The 10,040-nt window shown below is 52.3% G+C and overlaps 1 protein-coding gene and 1 long non-coding RNA gene across 2 annotated transcripts; one reads left to right on the forward strand and one right to left on the reverse strand.

Moving 5' to 3' along the window:
* Window positions 1-719: 719 nt before the first annotated feature.
* On the reverse strand, window positions 720-3,451 carry LOC136399164 (uncharacterized). Its single transcript, XR_010750107.1, has 3 exons — window positions 3,314-3,451; window positions 3,093-3,187; window positions 720-1,130 (listed from the first exon to the last, which is right to left on the reverse strand). It is a non-coding gene; the product is annotated as an uncharacterized lncRNA (long non-coding RNA).
* Window positions 3,340-9,354, forward strand: NR1H2 (nuclear receptor subfamily 1 group H member 2). The gene is made up of 9 exons (XM_066374094.1): window positions 3,340-3,474; window positions 3,918-3,979; window positions 4,061-4,192; window positions 4,445-4,735; window positions 4,825-5,096; window positions 5,287-5,466; window positions 6,120-6,219; window positions 8,196-8,404; window positions 8,758-9,354. Exons 2-9 carry the CDS (start codon window positions 3,937-3,939, stop codon window positions 8,902-8,904), a joined length of 1,374 nt encoding a protein of 457 aa, XP_066230191.1. The 5' UTR covers window positions 3,340-3,474; window positions 3,918-3,936; the 3' UTR covers window positions 8,905-9,354.
* The last annotated feature ends 686 nt before the right edge of the window (window positions 9,355-10,040 follow it).

Here is a 10,040-nt window from a genome sequence, read left to right on the forward strand (position 1 = left end):
GTATGGGCCAAGTGTTTGCTTAAAGGCTTTTAATCATTGTAAAAAAAAATAGAGGACTGGATGAAGAAGATGGGGCACATATACACCATGGTATATTATTCAGCTAGGAGAAATGGTGACATCGGATCACTTATAGCGGAATGGTGGACTCTTGGTAGCATTGTGCGGGGTAAAATAAGCGAATCAGAAAAAAACAGGAACTGCAGGATTCCATACATTGGGGGGACATAAAAGCGAGACTAGGAGGCATGGACAGGAGTGTGGTGGCTATGGGGGGTGGGGGGAGGGAAGGAGGGAGAGGGGGAGGGGGAGGGGTACAGAGAGAACTGGATGGAGGGTGGCGGAGGATGATCTCTTTTCGGGTGATGGGTATGCAACAGAACTAAATGACAAGATAACCTGGAAATGTTTTCATTGAATGTATGTACCCTGATTTATTGATGTCACCCCATTAAAATAAAAATTTATTTAAAAAAAAAAAGAAATAAAAAAATTCCTAGAAATGAATGACAAAAAAAAAAAAAAAAAAAAAAAAAAAAAAAAAAAAAAAATTTAATTTTCTGAATAAAAAATTTTAAAATGACAGAGAAGAGATATACCAGGCACTGTCCTTCCTGAGCTTTCATACCCTTCATACATGTAGGGCCTGTGGCCGCCGTTGTGGCCATATGGGTTCCCATTGGATTCCGGCAGATGGCAAAGGAACAGTGGAGCCAGAGGACGGTGGGCCATTCTGTTTATTAAAGTCTCATAACGGTGGACGAACAAGCAGGCAGGGAAGACCGCTTCCCTTTCTCCCATCTCAGGACCCCACCAGCCTCAGCACTCCCCAGCCAAATGGGCCAGGTAGAAATCAGGGCTCCCAAACCCTGACTGGGTCTCCAGTTCCCCAACCTGGACTCATTCTTTGGACTCACCTTCCGGACTCACAGACCCCTACCAGCCTCAGCACTCATCAGCAAAATAGACTAGGCAGAAATACCCCTTCTCTGGCAAACAACAGCAAACAATCGCCCCTCCCCACTGCGGCAGGCAGTCCACAGTTTGCAACCTGCCATCCTGAGGACAAGCACCCACAGCCTCCCATAGACTATACACACGGGGCATTGCCCCAATACAAGTGAGCAAACCTAAAAACAAAAACAAAAACACCTGTTACAAACTTATTTGCCCAACAACAAGAAATACAAATAGCCTGACCATGCTGTGACACAGTGGATAGAGCATCGGACTGGCACGCAAAGGACCCAGGTTTGAAACCCCAAGGTTGCCAGCTTGAGCCTAAGGTTGCTGGCTTAAGCAACGGGTTACTCTCTTGGCTAGAGTCCCGCAGTCAAGGGACATATGACTGTCTATGATTCTCTTGCTAAAAAAAAGAAAAAAAAAAAAAAGAAAAAGAAAAGAAATACAAATAATTTTCCTCATCTTACAGATAGGTCAACTGAGCCTGAGAGTAATATTACTTGCCATGAAACTTTTGCAATTCACCTTCAGTCTATTTCAGCCCTTTTTTTAGTAATTTTTTTTAAATTTTATTTTATTTATTCATTTTTAGAGAGGAGAGAGAGAGAGAGAGAGAGGGAGAGAGAGGAGAGAGAGACAGAGAGAGAGAAGGGGGGAGGAGCTGGAAGCATCAACTCCCATATGTGCCTTGACCAGGCAAGCCCAGGGTTTGGAACTGGAGACTTCAGCATTCCAGGTCGATGCTTTATCCACTGCAACACCACAGGTCAGGCCAAATTTCAGCCCTTTGCACTGTTCTAATAGTGAAAAGTTAAAAACAATTTTAACCTCTATAACAGCGGTTCTCAACCTATGGGTCGCGACCCCGGCGGGGGTCGACCAAAACACAGGGGTCGCCTAAAGCCAGAATGTTCATATGTTACCATGAAAACAAATGGTTGAACCAGTGCTCAGATGAAAAATTCCACAGCTTCAAGGCCATGTCAGAATGGACTAAACAAGCTACAAAAATCATGAGTTATACATTCCCATTTTTAAAAAATGCATATATGACCGGACCAGGCAGTGAAGCAGTGGATAGAGCGTCGGACTGGGATGCAGAGGACCCAGGTTCGAGACCCCGAGGTCGCCAGCTTGAGCATGGGCTCATCTGGTTTGAGCAAAAGCTCACCAGCTTGGACCCAAGGTCGCTGGCTCAAGCAAGGGGTTACTTGGTCTGCTGTAGCCCCACGGTCAAGGCACATATGAGAAAGCAATCAATGAACAACTAAGGTGTCGCAATGAAAAACTAATGATTGATGCTTCTCATTTCTCTCCGTTCCTGTCTGTCTGTCCCTATCTATCCCTCTCTCTGACTCTGTAAAAAAAAAAAAAAAAAGCCCACTATCCTCTCTATTATTTACTACCATACTGGAGATCTTAGTAAGACTAAAAAATATGTACTGGTATTAAGATCAACCGGAAAAACAAGGATTGTAATTCACAAATGACTATTTATGACTATCTTCATAAATAAAAAACAAAAACAAAAACAAAAGCTCCAGGAAACCTAGAAGAAATGAAACAATCCAAAAGAAAAATGCATATATGCTCAACACAGATCTGATTATCATGGGGAAAATACTTTTGAAAAATTTCCATCTTTTACCTGTTCAAGTACTCTGAGTTTGCTTTAAAAGCTATTAGTTGTCTATTTTCAGTGGGGGAATGCTCCGCTATTTTCTTTAATTCTTCCTATTACCAAATTATTTAAAAAATATTTTTGTTCTGGGTCTAGGTTTGTAATTTAACTTATTTAAAAGCAATAAGCAGCGTTATCTCCAAAATCAGAAAACCTGTAACAACCAAAAAGGGACAAACGTGCTTTAACTCAGCCTTGTGCAAAAGGGAGCTATAGCTGGGGAAATTTATGCCCAGTAAACCTTTGGCGGGGAGACCAGAAGAACACTCAGCGCCCGGTGAGAAGGTTTGGCACTGGCCACGTTTGATGGAATGCGTCCGGTACTCTTCTGCTGGCCTTTAGTGGAGATAGCCCGGAGGGTAAACTTCAATTGGGTAAATGACTTGTGCACGGGGCAATCGATTTGGCTCGTACTAAACGGACCGGAAGTCCGTCACCCCCAACTCACCGCCCCTTCCGGAAGTGACGCACAGTGGGGTTGCCGGAAGAAGTGGCGAAGTTACTTTTGAGAGGACCGGAGCGGCGGTGGCGTGCCAGGGGATACTGAGGAGAGAGAGAAGCAGAGTAAGGGGACGGACGCAGGTGCATTTGAGTGTGAGGAGACACGGGAGGCTCCTCAAGCCCGGGGCTTCCCGGGAGTTCCCCGCGCTGCTCTGCTTAGCCCCTTACCTCCTTCTTCTCCCTCCTTTCCGTAGCTCGCGTCGCTCCTGGCTGTTTCCAGGGCAACGGGAGTAGGAGACCCCCGCGAGAGACCGCCCACGAGACCCTTGCGAGCAGCCATGAGCCCCGCCCCCCAGTGGTGTTCGGAGAGGGGCGGGACCTGGAGCGAGGTGTGGGGGCGGGGCATAATGGGAGGAGATGGGGCGGGACCTGGGGGGAAGGGTACAGATGGAGCGGGGCAAAGTGATCGGAAGGCGCATAGTGGGAGGAATGAGAATGGACACTGGAAGGGACTGGGCGGGACTAGATGAAAGAATGGGGGCAGAGCATAATCGGAGGAGGTGGGGACAGAATGAGAGATGGGTTTGCTCCCTCAGCAGAGGTGGGATGAAGTAAGAGTAGGTGAGGTAAAACTTAGTGGGAAGTAGAAGGGACTGTACTGTACCTGGATAGAGCAGGTGGGTGGGACATAGGGAGGGCGTGGCCAGAGGCGGAGCCGAAGGCTGTCCTTCAGCAGAAGGGGCGGGCCCTGTTAGAATTCAAGTCTTGTGGCTGACCTACCTTGAATCTCCCTGACCCCACAAGGTTCTCAGTCCCCTGTTTTTTTTTTCAGGCTGCTCGGTGACCCCACCATGTCCACCCCTACCTCGAGTTCCCAAAATACCCCCTTGCCTGGTGAGTGACCCCCTTTCCAGCCCAGCCTACTGCCACATCACACACTTGTCAGGAGAAACTCACTGTACCTCCCTCTCTCAGGAAATGTTCCCCCTAAGCCCAGCACCCCCTCTTCTAAACCCGTTGTAAAGGAGGAGCGTCCTGAGCCGTGGCCTGGGGGTCCGGACCCTGATGTTCCAGGCACTGATGGGGCCGGCTCAGCCTGCAGTGTGGGTGAGATGGGGCCCAGAGACAGAGGCTGGGAGTTGGTATGGGAGGCTGGGGAAGGGATCCAGGAAGGGAGAAAGATCACCACTTGGTTCATTCTTTGGAGTTAACCGACATACACATCTTGACTTCTGAATTGTCATCTCCCTGGGTCACCCTCTGTACTCTCACTCCCTGCCTCCGATCTCTCATGGGCCTGTCTCTCTCTCTGGCTGTTTTCTCACTGTGGCTCTCGTGGTTTCTGTCCACCCACCCCAGTCATTCCAGACCCAGCAGAGGAGCCAGAGCGCAAGCGAAAGAAGGGCCCGGCTCCAAAGATGCTGGGCCATGAGCTGTGCCGCGTGTGTGGGGACAAGGCTTCCGGCTTCCACTACAATGTGCTCAGCTGCGAAGGCTGCAAGGGCTTCTTCCGGCGCAGCGTGGTCCGAGGCGGGGCCGGGCGCTACGCCTGTCGGGGTGGTGGAACCTGCCAGATGGACGCCTTCATGCGGCGCAAGTGCCAGCAATGCCGGCTGCGCAAGTGCAAGGAGGCTGGGATGAGGGAGCAGTGTGAGTTCCGGGGGTGGGGGGGTGGACAGTGCCAGCCTGGCTGCTACCAAGTGCTGGGGCCTCTGCTGAGCTCTGCGTCTCCCCCCCAGGCGTCCTCTCTGAAGAACAGATCCGGAAGAAGAAGATTCGGAAGCAGCAGCAGCAGTCCCAGTCCCAGTCATCACCTGTTGGGCCAGGAGTCAGCAACAGCTCAGCCTCTGGGCCTGGGGCCTCCCCTGGAGGGTCTGACGGGGGTGGCCTGGGTTCCGGGGAAGGCGAGGGTGTCCAGTTAACAGCTGCTCAGGAACTAATGATACAACAGTTGGTGGCGGCCCAACTGCAGTGCAACAAACGCTCCTTTTCTGACCAGCCCAAAGTCACGGTACTGCCCCTTCTACAGCCTTGAGGGGTGATGGGCCTGGTGCGGGAAGGGAGGGTGACTCCAGAGGACAGGGGCTGGGGAAGGACGGCCTCCCATGGTGTAGGCTTTGCCCCAAGGTGTTCCCATGGGCTTGGGTCCTTGGGAGAAATCCTGAGAATAACTCTGCCCCCCTCACCTCCCCACATCCCAGCCCTGGCCTCTGGGTGCAGACCCCCAGTCCCGCGATGCCCGCCAACAGCGTTTTGCTCACTTCACGGAGCTAGCCATCATCTCAGTCCAGGAGATTGTGGATTTTGCCAAGCAGGTGCCTGGCTTCCTGCAGCTGGGCCGTGAGGACCAGATCGCTCTCCTAAAGGCCTCTACCATTGAGGTAATAGCCAGCACACCCATCCTCAGCGTAACCTTTCCCTACAGCCTGCACGGACCTCTAGAATAAGCCCTAGGACAATGTTAGAAACTTAGTGATGAACAAGACTCCTCCAGTCTTTGTGTTTGTGGGGGTGGTATACTATGAGGGAATGTCAAAATACTGAACGAGATAGTCATAGCTTCCCATGGGCCAAGGAGAGAAAGGAAATGGGCTGAGGCTGAGAATAATTGAGAATTGGGCTGGAGAGAAACACATTTTAGAGAATGTCAAAAAGGCTATTCAGAAAAGTTGACGTTTGAACCAAAATAATAACAAATAAGGACTGAACACTTAGTGTGTGCCAGCTTCCATTCAAGTGCTGGACATATATCAATTAACAAAACAGTCAAAAAGCCCTTCTCCTGTGCCTCCTTGCCACCTGGGAGAGTGTCCTGAGTGGAAGGTGCTGTGTGTGCTGCACCTGGAGGAGGGAGAAGCTTCGTGTGTCCCGTGTGCCCGTGTGCAGACTGCTGTGTCTGAGAGCTGGGGAGGAGGGGTGTGGGGTAGAGGTAGGGATGCTCCTGGCAAGATCGGGCCCCGCATTCAGGCCAGGAGAGGAGGGACTAGTGGCTAAAGGGGTCACAGGGACTTCTCATGCCCTTGTCTGCCCTCAGATCATGCTGCTGGAGACGGCCAGACGCTACAACCATGAGACGGAGTGCATTACTTTTTTGAAGGACTTCACCTACAGCAAGGACGACTTCCACCGTGCAGGTATGGCAAAGAGCGGATTAGGGGAGAGGGGCCATGGATACGGGTGGTACCCCTGCAGGGCCCTGCTTCCTGGGAGACCTCAGGCTGCCTCAACCTTGCTGAGTCTCCGTTTTTTCATTTCTATAGTGGGGGTGAGGGCTGAGTTACCCTTGCAGTAAGGTAAGCACACAGTTATTGAGTGTTGACTGCAGAGTGGGATACAGTGCAGGATGGGACAGGGGTCTCTGCTATCACATAGGGCATCCAGGTTGAAATTAAGATAAGATACTTCCTCCTCGCACAACCTTGTCTCACCCAAGGGAGGCTGGATCTCAGTCCATTGTGAACTGTGCAACCTGACCAGTGATGTAGGGACAACCCTACTTCCTGCCCTCTAACAGCACTTAACCTGGGGATGTGACCCAGATGGTGGGCTTCTGGAGGACGTGCAGGCGAGCTGATGCCTGAGGGGTGAGAGGCATCTCCTGGGAAGGGGAGGCGGGAGCAGCACTGCTCACTGGGGAACCCGTACAAAGGCTTCTCTCCCCTGTTCCTTCTCAGTAAGTCCTGCTGTCTCCCTGGGCACCTTTCTGTACTCCCAGATGTCTGTTTCTAACCCTGACATCCCTTCCTGTAACTCCTGGCCCTCCCGACACCCAGGACAGTCCCAGTAACCCTTTAAGTATAAGCTTGGCAGGGGAGCCCAGGAGGAGAGAGTGTTTTTGCAGGGGATCAGCGTGTGTAAAAGCCCCAAGATGAAGAAGAGCTGGACAGTTTGAAGGAATTACAAGGAAGCCAGGCAGCTGGAGCACAGAGATAAGGCTGAGAAAAGTTGAGGTCCCCTGCTTGCCCCCAGCCTCTGCCCCTGCCAGAGGCTAGGCCTCAGCTGTCATTGCAGGAGTTCCCCACTGGTCTCCCACTTGCACCCCTGCCCCATGTGTCTGTTCACAAAGTAGTCAGAAGGATCCTGTTAACCATCTAGTCAGCTCACATCCCTGTCAGAACCCTCCATGGCTCCCACCTCCCTGGGACAAAAAGGTACCATGGGCCCTGCAGGGTCTGGCTCCATTCCTTCTCATCTCCTGCCCTCTCTCTTTACTCTGCCTCCAGCAACACAGGTCTCCTCCCTCTTATTTGAACCCCACCAAGTGTGCTCCCACCTCAGGGCTTGTGTACTTCTTGTCCCTTTGCCCAGAACTGGGGTAATCAGCTCATCCTGGCTTGCCTGGTTCCTTCCCAGTTTTAACACTGATTGTCTCTTGGCCCAGAAAGCCACACAGGCCCAGGCAGAACAGGTGGTAGTACCCTACCTGGAACACACATCCCCCTCCGGTCCTTGATCAAAGGTCACCCTACTGTGGGGCCTTCTTACAGTGTCACCCCCATGAGCACGTTGTCTAAGATGCTGACATGATTCTCAGCAGTCCCCATTACCCGTCCCTGCCTTCCCTTCATCTATAGACCTTACCACTGTTTCACAGGCTGGACAGATTTCGTATTTGTCTATTACCTGTTCCCTCAACCCCAAATGTACGTAAGTTCCACGGAGCAGGGACTTTGTCTTGTAAATGGCTCAGCCCAGGGCCAGGCACACAGTGCTGCCCAATGAAGTTTGATGAGTGAATGAAGGAGTCACTCTTGGAAGTGAGTTTGCCTTTTACACTGAGAGCAGTGGAGGCCACTGCAGAGAGTGACACAGTGTGACCTAGGCTTATAAAATCTTTCCTTTTCTGGAGGAGAGGCACCAAGAAGCCAGGAAGAAGTGAAGGTAAAGGGGTAGAAAATACTGAACAAATGGCTGCTCTCATCACTCATTCCCTCACTCAGGCACACCTACTCCATGGCAGGTTCTCTTATAGGCAGTGGGGACAGAGGTGAGCAGAAGTGACAAGAACACTAGAATGGCTGCTGTTCTCACCGCACTGGGCAGTGTCAGGGATCGGAGAGGGGCCACTTTCAGGTGGGCATGTTTATCACTTGGGCCCCCCACCCTGCAGGCCTGCAGGTGGAGTTCATCAACCCCATCTTCGAGTTCTCACGGGCCATGCGGCAGCTGGGCTTGGATGACGCTGAGTATGCCCTGCTCATCGCCATCAACATTTTCTCCGCCGACCGGCCCAACGTGCAGGAGCCCAGCCGCGTGGAGGCACTGCAGCAGCCCTACGTGGAGGCGCTGCTCTCCTACACGCGCATCAAGAGGCCACAGGTACCTGAGCTCAGTCCTTCCTTGCAGAGGAGACTCCATCCTGAGAGCCGGGGAGGGACAAGGTCCAGACCCGTGTGGGGTCGGCCTGGGGCAGTGGTCTTGTGTCCTTGTCTGAGCCTGGCTTGTCTGACCTGCCAGCTGCCCTGGCAGCACTGAGCTGTGGCTGATGTACTCTCAGCAGAGCCTGTCCTCAGGGACCTGTCCCCTCACCAAGGAGCCAGACCTAGTCCGAGATGGCTCAGGCCAAGGTGGGAGGCCCTCCGGGCAGTCCCTTCGGCTGACCAAAGCCTTGCAGTGCAGAGCCCGGCCTGTGCCCACCTTTGCCCCACCTCTGCCCTGCCCCCCCCCCACAGGACCAGCTGCGCTTCCCCCGCATGCTGATGAAGTTGGTGAGCCTGCGCACGCTGAGCTCCGTGCACTCGGAGCAGGTGTTCGCCCTGCGCCTCCAGGACAAGAAGCTGCCGCCTCTGCTGTCTGAGATATGGGATGTCCATGAGTGAAGGGCCCAGCCACCCTGCCCCACATCCCCACTCCTTCCAGTGAATGGACTTGGTCGCCTCTTTCTCCTCCTGGGGCAGGAGGAAGCCGGGTTTGGGGTCCCACCCTGTGGCTCAGAGCACAGGCCCTGGCCCTCCCAGCCCTTAGCCCTCAGGATAAGTCACAGTCGGGGTCTGAGAGGCTTCCTCCCTGGCCACTGAGTCTTCCTGGGGAGATGTGGATGGGTCCCAGGTCCTGACCTCTGACCTCTCCAAGTGCTCCCAGTTGCCCTCCCTGCCTAGCTTCCACCTCAAGCCCACTGCGCAATGCACCTTGAACAGAAGGAGGGGAGGGCCCATGGCTCTCTCCCACAGCCTGAGAGACCACAGGTCCCTCCCCACTTTCTGCTTTTATTTAATAAAAACTAAGAAAACCCCACAAAAACAGGAAAATAAAATATGAATAGAAATCTGCCCTGAGCCAGAATGAGTACGAGATGGGCAGGGCTGCCAGGGTCTTCGTCGACCCTGGCCTCCTAGATGGGTTCTAGGCCAGTATGTGTGTGTGGGTGGTGCATTCACTGGTACTGGGTACTGGTGGGGGCATCCAGGAGAGGCCTCCGATGGCCTCGGGGTCACCTCCCTGGACATGACAAGTTGGAGCCAGCTCATGAAAGACAAGAATTTAAGTGGATGAGAGGACTGGGTTGTTCATGCAGTCAACAAATACTGAAACCACTTGTGGCCACTGGGGATACAGACGTCATTCATCCTACAAGAATGTATGGCCTGACTGGTGGTGGCACATTGGGTAGAGTATCAGTGTCCTAGGTTTAAAACCCCAAGGTTGCTGGCTTGAGTGTGGGCTTATCTGGCTTGAGTGAAGGCTCACCAGCTTGACTTGAGCATGGGATAATGGATATGAACCTGTGGTCACTGGCTTGAGTCTAAAGGTAGCCTGGCTTGAAGCCCAAGGTTGCTGGCTCATCTGGAGCCCCCTAGTCAAGGCACATATGAGAAGCAATCAATGAATAACTAAGTACTGTAACTGAGTTGCTGCTTCTCATCTCTCCCTTTCCTGTTGCTCTCAAAAAAAAGAAAGAAAAAAAATATGGAGCATTTTCTACATTCTAAGCACCATTTTTTTTATTTATTATTAT

The sequence above is a fragment of the Saccopteryx leptura genome, chromosome 3, assembly GCF_036850995.1.
Source record: "Saccopteryx leptura isolate mSacLep1 chromosome 3, mSacLep1_pri_phased_curated, whole genome shotgun sequence".
Lineage (NCBI taxonomy): Eukaryota > Metazoa > Chordata > Mammalia > Chiroptera > Emballonuridae > Saccopteryx > Saccopteryx leptura.